This window comes from Rhinatrema bivittatum, chromosome 1 (genome assembly GCF_901001135.1).
Source record: "Rhinatrema bivittatum chromosome 1, aRhiBiv1.1, whole genome shotgun sequence".
Lineage (NCBI taxonomy): Eukaryota > Metazoa > Chordata > Amphibia > Gymnophiona > Rhinatrematidae > Rhinatrema > Rhinatrema bivittatum.
This window is the reverse complement of record NC_042615.1, coordinates 322,517,539-322,537,123: the sequence shown is the minus strand read 5'-3', so window position 1 is coordinate 322,537,123 and position 19,585 is coordinate 322,517,539. Positions and strand designations below refer to the sequence as shown.

At 40.9% G+C, this 19,585-nt stretch overlaps 1 protein-coding gene across 1 annotated transcript in view; it reads left to right on the top strand.

The window, feature by feature from the left end:
• The window catches only part of GRID2 (glutamate ionotropic receptor delta type subunit 2), a 2,300,191-nt gene that overhangs the window by 830,910 nt on the left and 1,449,696 nt on the right, over window positions 1-19,585 (top strand). The window contains exon 3 of the mRNA XM_029609341.1: window positions 6,975-7,259. Within this exon, the coding sequence (XP_029465201.1) occupies window positions 6,975-7,259 (285 nt within the window). The remainder of the gene's footprint in view (window positions 1-6,974; window positions 7,260-19,585) is intronic.

Sequence of the window (19,585 nt, the reverse complement as noted above, 5' to 3'; positions counted from 1 at the left end):
TGCACACCACATGGATTTTCAAAGGCACCCACGTACGTGCGTATCACCCAGTATGTGCATCAATTTTGTTTTCCTGGAAAAGGGGTGGGGCCTGGGCATGGGTGTTCCAGGATTTATGAATGAAACCAGCACGTAAATACTTATGTGCACATGTGCACGCCAGGGTCCCTTACCATGTAGCTTTACTTTATCCGGCTAAATAGTGCTGAATATTGGCCTCCCCTTGTTTCCAATATTATTACATTTTAGTATTTTTAATGCAGCACTGGTCAATGATTCTAGCAGTACTGCAACAGGAGAAACGTGACTACCGATGTCACTAGAGAAATGCTGTTCTGCATATGAAATTGCAGTGATGTCACTGGAAGAGCCACATGCAAATGATAACCATCAGAAGTCTAATTTACATTATTACCTTAAGAATACAAAAAGCATTACTTTATAAAACAGACACTTTCTAACATCTCACTCTCCAATAGTAAATTAGATAACGTAGCTCCAATCCTCAAGCCTCGCCTATTAACCCATCTTTGATACTTTAAGTCTTAAGCCCTGTTTCTCCCCAAATACTCTTGCTTTATATTTCTGTCTGTCTGTCCTGACTAGATTATAATCTCTGGGGATCAATAACTGTATCTGTTGTGTATCTGTGCAGCGCCAGATATGACTAGGGCTGCTATAGAAATGATTAGTAGTGTTTGTTCCTTTTTAATTGTTACCTGAAAAATCTTGGTCAATTTTATTTTCTTTAAATAGAAACTAAGAAAATTTCTGGATAGTATGGCCTAATTTTCAGTACTATGCTTAACTTCAGAATTACATGTGCACTTTCAAGCACAAAGTAAGCCATGCATAACTTTTCAAAAATGTATGTTAATCATATAAATCGTAATAATGCTTCCTAAACACCAGACTACCCTTCTTGTGCATGTATAATACAGTTAAGTGCATATTTTTAAGGTGCAGAAATATTGTAATGTGTGTATATGGAACATTTATGAGCAGAACTCCTTATTATACATGTCTGAATCCTGACTAAGGGGGAGATTTTAAAAGCCCTATGTGCAGTTGTGCACCAATTCAGGGAGATACGTGAGTCTCTCGGACCAGCATGAGGCCCGTGTATTTTAAGAAGCGTCCATGGATGCGCAAATCTCCTGCTATGAGCACAAAAGAAAAAGTCCAAAAATGGGCGGGGCATGGGCATTCTGGGAATTTAAATGGAAACCAGCGAGTAAGAGTTTCTGTGCACAAGCCCGCGCTAGGATCCCCTACCGCGTAACTTTACTTCTGCTATAGATGGCATGTAAGTTATAAAACAAAACAAAATAGGCTAGTCAGAGGTGTTTTGCAGGTTGGGCAAAAGAGAGGTTAGTTAGCATTCAATGTGTGAATTTTTCCTACCTATTTTAAAAATATGCACGTGCATAGTTTATGTGCAAAAGTAGAGAAGGACTTACCTACATAAGTTCTTATTTACATGTGTAAGTTGGCTAATTTAAAAAACATATGTGCGTAAATGAAATGTTCCCAAACCTTTTTCATGTCATTCGTTCTTCAGCCTGAACCCCACCCACTTCACCCAAACTTTCTACCCTGTCAGTACTACACAATAAACATGTTTAATAAATTGTACCAGGTGTAAAAATAAGCGAGTAAGTTGGCAAATATACATACAGAAGTGTATTTTAAAATAGCATCTTCTGTACATGTGTTGGCCCCACCCTGGAATGTCCCTAGGCCGCCCCTTTTTTACATATGTATATATGCCTACAAGTGTGAAAATATGTGTATATATTTCTCTTTTAAAAAAATACGGAATACACAAGTAGAAGCTATTTACAAACACATATGCTAATTCTTAAACATTCAAAGTTTTGAAAATTCACCTGATAGTATTGAAATTTTAGGAAAAAGCATAAAGGCTGGCTTTATGAAGATTTTTTTTTTTAAATTGTAGTTAAGGGCTGATCTGGCCTATGTGCTGTAGGAGTGCAGAACTTTTTATTCAGGATTAGAAGATGATATGGCTATAACTAAGTGCAAATAGGGGGAATTTGTTTAACTATTTATTTATTTATTTATTTATTTATTTATTTATTTATTTTTATTTGTTTTTATATACCGGTGTTCATGAGGGCATGTCACATTGGTTTACACTTACTAGCAAATATTCAATTTAAAACACTTGCATTTCAAAAGTTAAAGAAAAGATATAAATACATAATTTCTTAATAAATTAAAACAAAATATTTAAATAGTTGAGGTATTAAAAATTAAAAGTTTAAAGATTAACTAGATAGGACCGCAAAATTATTGATTATAGAGTAAGGGATTTTAGGTTTATTCCTTGTCTATATTGTACCTATATAGTTATTTTATTGTACCTTGCTAGGGTGTTATTTTAAATGAATGACACATTATTAAATTTTAATAAATGAAATATATTTATGTATTTGAAACTTTTTTATACCGACATTCATGAAAAAATACATATCACATCGGTTTACATCGAAACAACTTTGGAAAAACATTACATCAAACGGGTTACATCGAAATGGGACCAAGGAAATTTAAATAAAACTGTTGATAATTTGGAGAATGAAACATTACAACAAACAGGGGTTAATCGAACTGGGCCCAAGGATATTTAATTGAAACTGCTAAAAAACTTTAAATAAGGAAGTAAAAGGGTGAACGAAAGAGAAAAGGATTACTTATAAGACAGAGGAAGGATAATGATCTAGTATATGGGGGGGTAAGGAGTGCTTATGGGAATTTAACAAGAAGGTTACAAAAGGTTAAGAAACTGCTTACTCTCTAATAAATTGATAGGCTATCGCTAGCAAAAGGAAGGTGGGGCCACGAGAAGAGGAGGTGAGAGGTTGAAGTTTACATAGGTCGGAAGGATGTGAGCTGGCGAGTGACGGAGCCTGCCAGCAGGAGACAGGCCCTATCAAGGGTCAATACGAAGCGTCCTGTCCTGTCAGGGGTATGAGAGCGTCCATTCTTAGGGAAATGCTTGTCTGAAGAGCCACGTCTTAAGCTTTTTTTTGAAGGTCAATGGGCAGGGTTCCTGGCGGAGATCAGGGGGAGAGCTTTCCATTGTGGGGGACCGGCTTTCGATAGGGTGCATTTCCTTAGTGAGGTCTTGGCTAGGGGAGCATACAGGGTACCTTTGTAAGCTGTTCTTATAGGTCTGGAGGACGTGTGGAGTCAAAGAGGGATATTTAAATCAAGAGGGGTATGATTGTGCATAGATTTGTGTATCATCGTGAGGACTTTGTGGAGAATTCTGAATTTGATGGGGAGCCAGTGTAGGATGGGTGTAATATGCTCTCCTTTGTTGGTGTTGGTCAGGATCCTAGCGGCGGAGTTCTGTAGCATCTGTAGAAGTCTGGTGGTGTTTGCTGGGAGGCCGAGGAGGAGAGAGTTGCAATAGTTGATTTTTGAGAAGATGATGCATTGAAGCACCGTGTGGAAGACCTGTAGGTGGAGAAGGGGTCTCAGCTTTTTTAGTATTTGTAATTTGTAGAAACATACTTTTGTAGTGTTGTTGACAAATATTTTCAGGTTCAGAGGGTCATCCAGAATTACACTGAGGTCTCTCACATGGGTGGTGGGTGACTTTTGGGATGAAGGGGGTTTGTTGACTGCCCAGTCATTGTCATCCCATGTGATAATAAGGATCTCCATTTTGCTAGTGTTGAGGACTAAGTTGAGGCTGGCGAAGAGGTGGTTGATAGACTGTAGACAACTATTCCAGAAACTGAGGGTTTCGGAGAGGGATTCTGTGATCGGGATGAGTATTTATATATTGCCGGCATAGATAAAATGAGTTATCTTTAGATTTGCAAGTAGATGGCAAATATCTATATCTATCTATCTATCTATCTATCTATATATATATATATATATATATGATATATTTTCAAAAAAGTAATTAGGTGGCATAATTGTGCATGTATATTTATGGAATATATATATTCCCCACAAAATTTAGCCCTGTCATTATCCTTGTAGACCCCTGACATCTCCTGAAGATTAATTGAGAGTCAGATTAAAAATGGATGGAAAAATGTTATTAGGGAATGACAATTATATGCATTTGTTTGTGGAATACCTAGATGGGAAATAATTACATGTGTTAGAATTGATACTTCTTGAAAATTAGGTGTGAAAGGATACCATTTACAAAAGCTATTAGATAAATCACATGCATATTGTGATAAATTGCAGAAGGAACTTACGAGACTGAAAGATTGGGCAACTAAATGGCAAATAAAATATAATGTGGACAAGTGCAAGGTGATGCATATAGGGAAAATAATCCATGCTGTAGTAACACAATATGAGGTTTAATGTTAGGAGTTACCACCCAGGAAAAGGATCTAGGCATCATAGTGGACATTACATTGAAATCATCAGCTCAATGTGATGTAGTGGTCAGAAAAGCAGATAGAATGTTTGGAAATATTAAGAAGGGAATGGTGAATAAAACGAAGAATGTCAAAATGCCTCTGTATAGCTCCATGGTGAGACCACATCTTGAGTGCTGTGTTCAGTTCTGGTCACCACAGCTCAAAAAAGATACACATGCACTGGAGAAGGTACAGAGAAGAGTGACCAAAATGAAAAAGGGCCCCCCTATGAGGAAAGGTTAACGAGGTTAGAGCTGTTCAGCTTGGAGAAGTGACGGCTGAGGGGGGATTGATAGAGGTCTACAAAATCATGAGAAGACTAGAACAGGTAAATGTGAATCAATATTTTAGTCTTTCAGATAATACAAGGAGTAGAGGGCACACCATGAAGTTTGCAAGTAGAGCATATAAAACAAATTAAAGAAAATTATTTTTTACTTAATGATAATTAACCTCTGTAATTAATTGCCAGAGGATGTGGTTAAGGCGGCTAGCTTATCTGGATTTAAAAAAGGTTTGGATAAGTTCTTGGAGAAGTCCATTAACTGCTATCAATCAAGTTGAATTAGGGGTCTATTTTAAAAGGTATGCAGGCTCACATGCACGCCCCTTTTTATATTTGGCACACACATGTGGGAGAGAGTGCCGGCGTGTGCTTCCCCGGGATAGCGTCTAATGGCACTGTCCTGGCCTATCCCTCGCCCTGCCCCCCAGCCCGCCCCTTTCTGCAGGTCCAGCACGTGTGCATGTATTGATGGTTATATGCGTGGCAGGGCCCTTTAAAAAATGCGCACTAATCTGTGGCAGGGGAGGCCCCCCCAGGATAAAGTTAAGTACTTTATGGAGAACAAAAAATGGAAGGAGGATGGTTCTACCTAATCATCTTGCGTATTACAAGGTTGCTCGCCAAGCTTTCATTCAACTTTGGCTGAATAGGGATTACTCGTAGCCCTGTCTCTCTCTGGAGGCTGGGGCAGCAAATGGAGTAGATTTGGTGCTCCTGGCCTTTATGCCCCTTAATTCCCCCACAAGCTTGCTGGTGACATTCATAGCTCACACTATCCAGATTTGGAGAGGGAGGTGTAAGAGTCTGGGTGTTCAAGTGGGAGTCCATACACCACTGGCGGTGTTAAGGGACAATCCAAACATTCCAGCTGCCACCTTTCATAATGCTACCACCTTCATGATGGAAGAAAGAGACTCGGTGGATAGTCTGAACAATAGTTGGAATAATAACTTGGGGCTACAGTTGGGGGAGTGGGATTGGGGTCACATTTGGAAGAAAGTACATGGGATCTCCATATGTAGTCGCAGGTCAGAACGTATGTACAAGCTGATCGGAGAACTATATATTATATTATATAATTCTCTAGATATCCTATATATTATATTAGGGTTTCTCCTTCCTCTTCTACACTGTGTTGGAAGGGGTATGGGGAGGTCTCATCTGCATGTGTGGTGGGATTACATACAGGTCCAGAGGTTTGGAGGTGCACAGAGCAAAGGATAGCAGACATTCTGGAACAACATGTAGACCTTAAGCCAGTTACATGTCTCCTTGGTTTATGGGATGGGGTGGTCATGGTAGGCACACAGCAGAAGCTATGTGATCATTTAATTCTTTCATCCAGGTTTGGAACCACTTATATCACACTGGCGCAGGCAGGTTCATGACATTGAGGTGAAAGAAAAAATGACTTTCTCTCTCCGAAAGAAGATATATTTATACAAAAGGATATGGGGCCTTATTGGAAATATGTCAGATCTATGTGGCTGGGATTGATGGCAGATGGGCCAAATTGCATGACAGCTGAAGGGCACAGGGTTCTGCATTTGCCCAATATCTGTACTGCTTATGCAGATGTTCAGAAGAATGATGTTTGCTGTTATATTATTACTGGAACTTGTACAAGCTCTTTTTTTTGTTCAAAATTAATAGTCTAAAAAAAATTAAAAACTTTGTCAGATTTTGGCTGCCAGTCCAGCAATAAATTCAATTTAAAATCTTAACATTAATACACAAAACACTACATAGGGAAGTGCCTAACTTTCTCACAGTTCTTGTGAAGCCTTATATAGCAACACGTCACTTGTGTTCTTTGCATCAGCTTGTAGAACCAGCATTTAAAGGTTGTAGGCTACAAGAAACACTGGATAGGGCCTTCTCTATTGCGGGCCCAAAATATGTAGAATTCTCATGATATCTACGGAGTCTGATCAATTATATGAACATTAGAAAGAAAGTTAAAACAAAGCTTTTCTATCAGGACAATGGGTTAAATCATATGGTTTTGTGCTAATTGATTTTATAATTGATATATTTATTTCATGTGATTATTGTTATGTTGGCTCTTGTGTATGTCAGAGATGCTGGTTTATGAATGTAAATTTGTAATCTGCATTGAACAATAGTGCTGGAATCTGAGGAATATAAGTTGTAGAGCTATATTTATAAATAGAAAGAAACATTCTAGATATGCAATGTATATGTATGCTTCTTTCCTGAAATTGGATTGACTTTGTCATCTTCCATTTCCTTTTACTGTCTTACAGCCTGTGATCTTATGAACCAAGGCATCCTGGCCCTTGTCAGCTCCATTGGTTGTGCATCAGCAGGATCCCTGCAGTCTTTGGCGGATGCCATGCACATCCCTCACCTCTTCATCCAGCGTGCGACGGCAGGGACCCCCAGAAGCAGCTGTGGGCTGTCCCGGAGCAGCAGAAATGATGACTACACTCTCTCTGTTCGTCCACCAGTCTATCTCAATGAAGTGATTTTAAGAGTTGTGACAGAGTACACCTGGCAAAAATTCATCATTTTCTACGACAATAACTATGGTAACTTCCTACATGATTCCTAACAACTATATAATTACACCAATAGTTATTATATTCATCCAAGAAAACCTTTAATTAGATCACACCTGCCCTTATGCTCTTCTGATTATATTACTTGTCTGCATCCCAACAAATCTAAATTGAATACACACAAAATCAATGAATTTTAATATTTGATTTTGAATTCTATTGATTTGCCAATGTGTTGAACGCAAATGCTGAAGACTGCCTTATAAGCAGCTTTCATATTAGAGGTTCGTACATGACTGGAATGGAGATTTCATTAAAGAATTAAAGCTAAATTTAGTGACATAAACAATATTGAAGAGAAGCCTATGCATTGTACAATTCTGTTTTCCAAAGCGATCAATGTAAATACTCCAGCAGGTAGCAATGTCAGAGGCTTATTTTGGCCATTTGCTAATGTGAATTTGGAAGTGCACAATTATGCTGAATTTGGAAAATGTCCATCTAGCCAAAATAAGTGCACAAATGGACAAGATAAACCTTTGGCATGGTTAAATGTTTCAGCGTTTGTTTTGGAAACAGAGGGTTTGAAATGAATTGCAGTTCTTGCTGCCACTAAGAGGTAGCATTGTGCTGCAAAAAAAGTGGATTTTTTTTCTGCAGTTTTTAGACTCTGATTTCCTCCTCATCTCTGCTAAGGGCTTAGCACCATCATTAACAGTGAGATCCTACTTAATGGCTGATTTACTAAACTGCGGTAAAATGACATGTTACCACTGAGGTAGATCTTAAATAAGAACGCATGCGTGTACTTTTGTTCGCGCAACCGGCGCGAACAAAAGTACGCCGGATTTTATAAGATACACGCGTAGCTGCGTGTTTCTATAAAATCCGGGGTCGGCGCGCACAAGGCTGCGCAAAATTGGCAGCCTGCGTGCCCCGAGCTGCGCAGCCTGCCTCGTTCCCTCCGAGGCCGCTCCGAAATTGGAGCGGCCTCGGAGGGAACTTTCCTTCCACATCCCCCCACCTTTCCCTCCCTTCCCCCATCAAACCCACCCCCCAGCCCTACCTAAATCCCCCCCTACCTTTGTTGTGCAAGTTCCGCCTGCTTGAAGCAGGCGTAACCTGAGCGCGCCGCCTCGGCATCCCCCGGCACAGGCCGCAGTGCCGGGGGACTCGGGACCACCCTCCCGGCCCGCCACCAAACCGTCGCCACGCCCCTGGACCTGCCCCGGACTGCCCCCTGACCCCGGACACACCCTGGCCTGCCGACACCCCCCCCCCCCCCAAGACACCCCCCCTCCAGCCCCTTTTACGAAGCCTTGGGACTTATGCACGTCCTGGGGCTTTGCGCGCACTGGCGGCCAATGCAAAATGGGTGCGTCAGCGCGCAAGTGCCCTACACGTGTAAATCCGGCAGGATTTACACGTGTAGGGCTTTTAAAATCTAGCCCATACTGTTTTATCACAGGAAAATTACTGCATGATTCACTAAACTGCAGTACCAGAGTACTGCAGTTTAGTAAATAATGCAAGGTTTTTGGTGCATTTCCATAGCCAGCAGCATTCTGCATTCCCAGCTATGGCAATGTGTGATGGCAGGCCCTATCCCATTTTTAAGGGGCCATTGCATGCTTAAATGTTTCTGCCTCCAGGAGAGGGGGCAAGTCCTTGATGAGTTAGTTGTATAAAACAATCTCTGCTTCCCACACCCCCACCCAGGCCTCAGAAATGCCTCCAAAAACCCCTTAAGCCCTGCCAACAAGTAGACTCTCTCCCAGCCCATGATCCTCCCACAAAGGAAACTCAAAGTCTCTGGCAGCCTAGTGGGGGGCAGACTTGCTCCTGCCCCACCAGTACTATTTTTCAATATGGATACAGTTAACCTCTGATGCTCCTTTGCCACATTAAAAAAGATCACAACTAAAGGCATGTTTAGATTGAGGGAATAAAATATGTATGCTGAATTTATACTTCAAATCTGTGCCTATGCTTTCTTCCCTTTTCTTCCTCCCACAGAAAAAGGAAGTGCAAGGCCCACAGAGACTTTTGTGGTCGTATGGCCATCTAAGCTAATTAAAAAAAAAAATATATATATATATATATTTTTTTTTTCAGCATGTTCTTTGAACCTAGGCAGGCTATTGAAAATTGTTCCCTCTACACCTGAAGTTGGTTCTCTCATCTATCTATGATAAGAATTTATTTGGCAACAGCCGCTGTTAACTTGCAGGAATATCTAAGTAAAGACATTTCTCCAATTGTATTCACTTGTTTCTCTTCTAGAATACAATCCAAAACAGATAGACAGAGGCAGATCTTAATGCCAGCAAATATTTGAGCATCTGACTGATTTATTTTAAAGTGCTTCATGCTTTCATCATATTTTAATTTTCAAATTAAGCGATCAAGTAATTGCCACAATCGACCATTAACTTGTTTGCTCTGCAACACAGTTATGAAGCTATACATCAAGCTTTATTTACTGTCAAGGGAAAGAAAGGAAATCAATGGAGACAGTAAGCATACTAAAAAGTTACTTTTCTGATATGCCCAGTGAGTGTACTAGTTGGCTAATAAAAGCATGCACATTGATCTCTTTTAATCCAATCTCCTTTTAACTTGATTTACCAGTGGCTTTCGAAAAGATGACCCTAATATAATTATCTTTCTGAAATTGGCCCAAAATAGCTAACTTTAAAAATGATTTTGAAGAAAAGGTAAACAAGTACAGAGAACCATAAATTGAATTATGGTATTCTGGGCAACAGAGCTGGGTAATATTTGTATACTAAAATTATTCCCCAGAAGTTAGGGAAGAATAACGAGCATGAGCATGGGAACAATTCAAACTCTTCACAGTGGATTTCCAAAGGAATCACTGAAAGCAATCTTGTAAGTTCCTTTAATATCCTCTCCTAGAGTTCTCAACGCCAATTCTCAAGAGCCACAAACAGGTTGGGTTTTCAGAGTAATCAAGCTATGCAAATTTGTCTTTTTTTTTTAAACCAAAGGAACAAAGAGAGTGATAGCTGCCAAGGATTACTTGGTCCAGACCGTCTGCCCATTAATGTTTGCCACTCTGCTGTCTCAGATTTTAGTTAATCTGTGTTCTTCTTTGCCATCCTATCTACCACTGCTAAGCTCTTTCTATTTCTTTCATACGCATGTTGCTACTAATTTTACTCCTGCAACCCTCTAGAGCAGGGGTGAACAGCCACGACCCTCCTTCCATTCATGCAATTGCTTGGGACCCCCCAGAATGGATTATTGTATATACAATATATATATATATATATTATATATATATATATATATATATATATATTCTGTATATACAATATATATATATTATATATATATATATATGTATGTATATATATATATATATAATATATATATAATTGTATATACAGAATATATATAGGGCCAGATTTTAAAAGTCCTGTGCGCGCCGAGCCTATTTTGCATAGGCCCGGTGATGTGCGCACACCCCGGGATGAGCGTATGTCCCAGGGCTTGAAAAAAGGGGTGGGGCGGGGGCAGTCCGGGGCAGGGCGGGAGTGTGGCCAGAGGCCTCTGTGTACCCCCTTGCGCGCGCCAACCCTGGATTTTATAACATGCGCGCATGTTATAAAATCAGGCGTAGATTTGTGCGCGCCGGGTTGCTCGCACAAATCTACGTCCGCGTGTAACTTTTAAAATCCGGCCCATACTGAATATACAATAATCCATTCTGGGGGGGTCCTAAGCACACCCAGATAAAAACAGAGAGCAAAGATACCCCAAACCTAGACACAGACAACCACAGAGAGATAGAAACCCAACATCTAGACTGGCACAGAAACACAGATATACCATACCTAGGATGCCCCAGAATACACACACACACACACACACACACACATGTAAAGGATATTCACCAGGCAGCCACACTGCCAGCCAGTGGATCAAAGCCCCCATTTTGTTTCTCTCCAAGTTGCTGAAAGGAGTAAGGTCACACACATACACATACATGTGCACAACGAGGCAGACAACCCTGTACCCACATAGTCACAGACACTGCAAACCCAGGCCGACAGAGAGTGAAACAGACAACCAAACAAATAGACAACGTTACCACACATCCAGAGAGAAACAGAAAACAAAGATACCCCAAACCTAGACACAGACACCAACAGAGAGATAGAAACCCAACAGCTAGACAGACACAGAGACACAGACATATACCACACCTTAACAGAAAAACACAAACACACCACAGACAGAGGCATAGACATAACATACTGAAACAGAGAGAGAGACACACACACAGGCAGACAGACTACCTGACATACACAGACCAAATCCCACCAGACAAAAAGATACACGTTTCACACTACACCCAGACACACAGGCCACATACCACAATGGTTAGGGCTGAATTTTTTTTCAAAAAACAGGTGCTAGCCAAAATATTTTAATAATTCAGAAACACTCCATCCTACCTTACCCAACTTTATTTTTCACTAATTATTCTTTGTTTGCTCATCTTTTTTTTATTTTCTCATGTTTTTATTTGCTTTTTTAAACTTTTTAAACGTTTTGCCTTTGTTCTCTTTTCCCCACCTCTTCCCTCTCTCCCCTCCACATCCTCATTTTATTTGGCCTCTTTGCCCATTCCCCTCCTCTACCTCACCACTTCTTTTACCCTGGCGGACAACAGATGTGAGCTTTCTCTCCCTGGTTAGGAACCCGGTGGCAGCAGGAACTCCACTCGGGCTCAGATCGGAGAGTGGCAGAGCTTCCTGGGTTATGGAATATTGCAGTAGCTGCTTCTATGTTCAGTTCTGTCACGATGTAAGCAACTCCCTACTCAAGCCCACCACAGCAGAAGCAGCTCCTCTCCCTGACCCAGTGAAAGAGATGAATAGCTAAGCCATGAGATGCTTACAATATCACGACATTCTGGCAGCTCCCTCCCTCCTGAGCCTGCAGTGCCTCCACATCACCAAAACTCAACAGCACATACATTTTTTTTCCTTCCTTGATTGGGCAGCTAGTGGAACCCCCTTCAGGATTGTCCAAGCCCCCTGTGGGGGACCTGCCCGTTTGGTCACCCCTGCTCTAGTAGAAACCTTGTTCAAGGGGTCTTCTACACTCTTGTGTGATGACATATCTCTTTGCATTTGTTTTGAACCTTCATCCTTTCAGCTTCATATGATGACCCCTTGTTCTTATTCATTTTATGGGAAATGCTGCATTGCAGTATCTTATTGAAACCTTCAAGATATTTAAATGTTTGTATCATTGATCGTCCCCTTCATTTTGTCTAGAGAGAGTACTCCTTTAAATCCTTCAGTCTTTCTTTACATGACTTAAAGTGCAGACCATGTACACTTTTGGGTACCCTCTTTTGAATCTTTATCAATTTCCTTTATATGTGTAATATTCAAAATTGCACATAGCACTCAAGATCAGTTCTCACTAGAGAGATTATAATACTTCCTTCTGATTCACTAAAAAGTTGAATTTTTAGACCCGCATGCAGGCATCTACGTGCGCGCGGTTCTTGGTGCGCGCACATGGACTCGCTGATTTTAAAACATGCGCATGCCGACATGTGCAGGTTATAAAATCCGTTACCCGTGCGCATATGCATGCCCTATTTTATATCAATGCCAACTCTTGCTTGCAAGGGGGGGTAATTTGCTACATGCGCTCAGCGACGCAATAGGGCCTTTTCCCAGTTCCCTCCTAGTCTATCCCAATAAATGAGTGGACTGGAAGGGAACTTCCTTAAGCCTCTACCTACCCTGCCTGCCTTTACCCCTATCCTCACCAACCCCTAAAATCCCTCTAACTAGACTTTCCCCCCCATTACTTATCTGCTGTCCTGAGCAGATACACGCTTGGCTGCGGCCCTTTCAAAATGCCCGTGGCACATGCATGGCCCGGCCACCTGCATATCTCCCATTTTTTACCCTCGCCGGCATTTTAACATTTACCCGTCAGGTTTTTCTCTCATTCTGTTTTAGTGAATTTTAATTTCAGTTAACAATTTGTAAACCGCCTTTACTGAAGATGTCACAAGACTATGAACAGTTGAAACATAAAACACATATAGACAAAAGTTAAGATAAAACGCAATCATTGTAAAATAATGATAAAATCTGTCATCAAAAATGGCAGAAAATGGTGCTAAAGAACCAAGTTTTCAAACTCTTTCTGGAAACTCGGTAATCTAGATTCCACCTAAGAGTATGATGAAGAAGCTGGTTCCAGATGAAAAGGCCCTGGACCTTATTCTAGCATTCCTGACAAAGCTGCAGGAAGGAATGTATAACCAAGCCTCTTGATGGGATCGAAGGTTATATCCAGGCTCATGCCAGGACACCTTTCCATATCATCTGTTCTGACCCTTCTAGAATGTTTAATAGGGTTATGCATTCATTTTTTTAAATCGATATGAACTGCAGAATGAAACAGCCTGTTTCATTACCTGTGATTTCAAAATGAAAGGAAACAAAAACCTCAATGAAATTTGCTGTGCTTTTGTTTTGTTTCAAAACTAGCAGGCTCCCACTCCAGTCTAGTCTCCACTGCTGCAAAAAAAAAAAAAAAAAACCTCAACAAAAAAAGCCACTGTTAAAATTTAAAAAATGGAACCTCCAACCCCCAAATTTGTCTCTTACCCACCCATGGGGGGTCTCTTACATTCAAATGCAGCAGGATCAGTCCCCAATTATTCCTTCCTACCTCCCTCTCCCCCCCCCCCCCCCCCCACAGATCACAATTTTTAAATGGTGCCAGCTGGTTCTGAGGCTGGCACTAGATGCTATAAGGCAATACAACAAAACGGCAGCAGCCTCAGGGCTGGCCAGAGCCAGTTTCCAATTGAGACTCGACAAAGCAGAAGTGACTGAGGCTCACTACTGAACCATTTGGCAGAATGGAAGGGGTAAGAAGCATCCAAGAGGGTTGGGGAGCATAGCAGAAGGCACAGGGTGGGGGGAGGGGTTCAATTTTTATAAATGTTGGCAGCGCTTAGTTTTATTGTGGTAGTGGAAGGAGGGAACCTTGCCCATTAGTTTTCTTTTCTTTTCTTTTGTATCGTTCCTGTTCCTTTTGATATTTATTTTGTTTCAAATAAACAAAATGAATAGCAATAAATGTCAAATGAGATTTTTAAAAAATCCTGCAAAAAAAATTTGAAACAAGATTTTTTAAATGTACGCTGCTGATATTTAATTTAATTTTAATTTATAATTTCCAGTTCGCTTTCATGGCTGATTGGTCATTTCAAAGTAGATTACAATAAGACTGGGGGCTGCTGTTTACAGTAGAGTTATAAGGGTTGAAATATATCATAGTCTATCTCTTATAAAGATATTTAAATGATGTCGCCTAGCACTATCCCTGTGGCACATTCTGGTCAATTTCCCTTCTTCTGCATTTTTCTGATCATTTTTTAATTAAACCAATTTCCCCCTTAAATTTTACTATTTCTCTTTTAGTCATCCTCTTTTTGCTTATATATGTAAAGGAAATTTTATTTCCTGCCTTTACTGATTGAGCAGAAAATTCCTCCATTTAAGCCTTTGCTAATTTAAATGCCCTTCCTGCCTACCTTTGTTTTTCTGGTTATTTCTTCTGTCCCGCAATTAAATCTGGAGTTTATTTATTATTTATTCTTAATATCCTGCTCTCACTCAGAACTACAGCCTTGGATATATCCGTTCTAGTTCCATTGCCTTGCCTACTTTGTTTTTCTTATTTAATTCAAACAACTCATTTCTGTAAGCAGAGGTCTAGGGCCAAATATATGGGAACCGTGCCTTAACTTGATTGTGGGCTCCCAGCATTTCTCATTCACTCACTCCTTTGCCTGACCATCTGCTGGATATGTACTTGCTTGTACAATGCCTTTCTTCCTCTCTGTTTTACAAATGGGAATAACATTTCTTGTGAAGTTGCAACTTCAAGCATTGTTAAAATATTTATTTTTATTTCTAAATCCTGCCTCTGGCATATTTATGCAGTAAGGAGTTGATATTCAAAAGCACTGAAGTGCATAAAACCCAATTCATGCATTTAAATCACACTGCATAAAACCCAATTCATACATTTCAATCACCTTTTGAAAATCAAGCTGGGGCCAGTGCTTGTAAGAGTACTCGCTTTACTCGATTCTGCATGCATTTTTGCACATACTTGCAAGACGCATTCCAGGTGATGGAATTAAAGTGATGAAAGGATTTACACATACTTTCACTTTTGTGAAGTGTGCCTCAAAATCTATATGCACGAAGTTAATTCTGCTCCGAAGCAGGCGTAATTTTACACATGTATATTGACAAGCATACTGGCAATACCCACAAATTTTCAGTTGATTTATGCATATAAGCCCTTTGTGGGCTGTTGGAAAAGTGCCTTCCCTGAGAATAATCAGAAATGGGAGAATTGTTGATTTGAATGTATGATGGTGCATTATTTAATGGTAATTTAATATGTGATGTATTTTTTGTTTTGCTTTTTATTATGTGTATTTATTATGCAAACCAGCAAGAATTGTAAATTGTTCAATGTATAAGGGCCTCATTTTCTAAAGTATTGCAGGCCTGCGATACTTTAGGTAATGAGGGGCAGGGGGCTGAAACGGGGGGTCCTTTACTAGCCGGCAGCTATCGCACCGCCGCAGTGCAATCGCTGCTGGTTTTGCACCCAGTAGCACCACCATAGAAGGTGTAGCTATTGGGCGTGAAATAGGATGCGAAAACGCCCTTACCTTTTCGTTGTCCGCATCTTCTTCACGGAGTCGGCCCCAGTGATGCCCCGACTCCTTCTCTTCCAGGGCCGACTCCAACCCCATCTTGGTATCGCACACGATAAGGGACTTTTCACGTGTGAAACGTCCCTTATCGCGTGCGATCCATCTGGTAAATGACCCCCTAAGTTTTTAAAATGAGAAAATAATCACTTTATTTATTTGGCAAATGTGTAGCCCACTAATCCCAAATGTTTAGCAGGTAACAAGATTACATGTATAATGTATACTAAAATGACTTACAATTGCATAGAATAAAATAAAATACAAATGCAAAATACCAGCCCAACATAGAATTACCAAAGCAATGTAAGCAAATTAAAATTATTGCAAACAGACTAACACATATTACTGATCCCCAACAATAGCATGACATCACACTGTATGTTACATACTCCATGATGTTACTACGGAGAGGAAAGGCATTTCTGAAAAGATGGGTTTTAAGCATTTTTCTGAAATGTAGTAAGTCAGACTTTGCTTTAAGCAGCTTTGGAAGATTGTTCCAGAGAGAAAATCCTGCAATGCCGAGGGATTTTGTTGGCATGACTCACATAATTGGATTTGCTTGTGAGTGGGAATTACTAGAAATCTGCGTGAAGGACAATAAAATGAGGCTTTGGAAAAGAGGTTAGGAGTGAGACTATTAATGGCTTTAAAAATCAATGTAAGAATTTTGAACTGTATGCACCAATCTACAGGAAATCAATGGAGTTTGGCCAGACCTGGAGAGATATGAGCATGTAATGGAATACCTGAAACTGCAGAGTTTTGTATAAGTTGTAATGCATGAACTGTGGATTTTGGTAGGCCCAAAAACAAGGAATTATAGTAATCTAATGAGTTCATGACTAATGCTTGAATCACATTTTAAGTTGAAAAGCTTAAGAATGGCTTAATGGAACGCAGTAGATTGAGGTTGTGAAAGGAGCCCCTAACTGGGGATTGAATAAGAGGATGTAAAGAAAGCCTAGAATCAATCATACCTAGATCTCTAGCTTCAGAACTGATTGGGATGGTTATGTCATTATATTACCAACTTTCTGGTGCATTAGCTATCTCAGAATGAACAGCAGAATCTCAGTATTTTTAAGGTTCGAAACTAAGATGTTATCAGACAACCATGTGCTAATTTGGAAAAAGCATCAAGAGAGTTTATCGAAGATTGATCTGAGGGATGAAAGAATGGGAAAGAAAAACTGTAAGTCATCTGCAAATAGTTTAAAGTCAGTGTTAAATAAAAACCAAGAACAATGATAATCCTTGAGGGATGCCTGTAACTAAGTGCAATGAACTGGAGCAAGAATTGCCTATAACCACTCTATAAGAACGATTTGATAGAAAAGAGGAAAACCAACAAAGAACTGTTGATGTGATACCTAAAATATGTAATACCTCGGTAGGGATGGAGCACTTTTGCTCATTTAAAGATTTGGGACAAGCATATCTCTGCCTTGTCATGAGAGTTTAAATGGGAGAATAGGAGAAGAGTCAGGATCTGAAAGAACAGTATAAAACTTCAGAATGGCACACAGCAATTTCCGTGCTGTGTACCCTCCAGCTGCTGATTTTAATGCTACTACTTAATCACCAGCTCCTCCCACCAAGGTTCAATGTTCTGTCTTCTTTACCCCATCCATGAGGTCCTGTATTCCCGTTGCTGAAGCAGCTTGATGTGCCACTTAATCACACCTGGCCTGGCTCCCTCCTGCCAGTGTCAGGGCTGTGCAATGCATTCTCTCATCCTTCTACAGCCTGGCATTTCAGTGGCATTGCTGGGTAGGATGATCCTGTAGGCTAATTTTAAAAGCAATCTAAGCAACTCAATTTCTTGGCAGTCCTGGGGATGGGGATAGGCTAGGGAAATAATGTTCATAAGCTAGTAGTAATTTTTAGCATTTGCTAGCTAAATTAACTGGACAAACTTAGGTGCAGGGATAGTTGGTATACATTTAGCCATCTATTCCTGTGGGACTAGAGATCTCCCCTTCCTTCCTATCAAAAATAAAGATGATCCCAACCGCTCTCCCCCATTTCTCTTCTGCCTAATCTACCAAAAAAGGAACATCTCTATGGCACAGATGAACTTCATCTACTTTTCCTCAATATCTCAAATCCCTCCCTTCCTGGCACTAGTTATCCTTGTTTCTTCTACCTGACACACAGTCATCGGAAGAACCTCCCCCCTTCTTGACCCCAACGTGGAGCCAGAAGGAACTAGGCATAGCCCTCCTACTCTGATGGAATAAAGGTGGTATCTTTGATGCTGAGAAGTGTGGATTTATCAGATGTTTGGATGTCGGCAAGGAAGTTGGAAGATTGCTGGTTCCAGGAAGGGAGTATGTTTTCATATTATTAGGGTCCAGAGCAGGACTTCATTTGTAGACAAAAAGTAGGTGGAACTATGGAATGCGGGTGGGTGGGAGGGGGAGCATGCATAGGAGTGACCTGTCTGAGGAGGTGGAGCCAGAGCCAGAAGCAAACTCCATCTCTCTCCCACACACACATATGCAGACGTGCTGTTTACACTCTTCTGCCTCTTTAACCCAGTGATCCTCTGATCCTGGTCCTCATCTGTGCTCAAGTCCCAGCCCATGAGCACTGGTGGGCAAAGGACAGCAGGAGATTGAGCATTGATGAAGGGCTGGGGATGGACTCACAGGTAAGGAGGAGGAGGAAGATAGAATGGGGCCCTTTCTCTTTACCCTCCTCCTCCTTCTTTTCCCCCTCTCTGTCCTGGGGATCTTGGTCCTTCTTTTCCAGACTCCCCCCCCCCCCCATGAATTCCCAGTGGTCCTAGGCCTCCCAGTCTCCCCCCCCCCCCATCCCACAAATCCCTGGTAATATTCAAATCTCCTTCCTCCTTGGAAAATTTGCCTCTCCAGCAACTTTCCTTCTCTCCCACCTTAACTAATAAGGCACAAAGCCAAAATAAACTGTCTTTCTTCTCCCTCGGAGAATGATAGCAGACTGACACAGATTACTCACTTTCTTTAGTTTCTTTGGACTGGGGAGACTTATAATTCAAAGAATGATTAGTTATTTGACTCTTTGAGAGAGGGAGGAAGGAAGACAATAGTACCATAAGTTTCCATTCACCTCCTTCTATCCCCTTCTCTCATTTGCACTTTTCATGACTCACCAATTACCTCACAGATTGCTCCCCCAATTCTGATCATCACCTCAAACCACATCCTCCAATCCCCTCATTCACTACGTTCCCCTCTCCTTCACATATCACACAGCCCCTCCAATCTGCTTACTTACTCTTTTTGCTCCAACTTCCTCTAACTCACTTTCCCTTCCCTCCCTCCCTCTGATCTCCTCATTCGCTCTCTTGCTTCCCCCATATCCCCTCACTCACTCTTTTCCTTCCTTCTCCCCACCCTCACTCTCCCTCCCTTTTATTACTAACTCTTCCTGCCCACATCCCCTCACTCTTTCCCCCTGCCCCTTCCCCCAGTGTGGTCACTAGGGGCACAGATGACAGGGCTCAGGAATCCAGCACACTAAACAGCACTGAGATGAGTAAACCAACACACCAGTAGAGGCA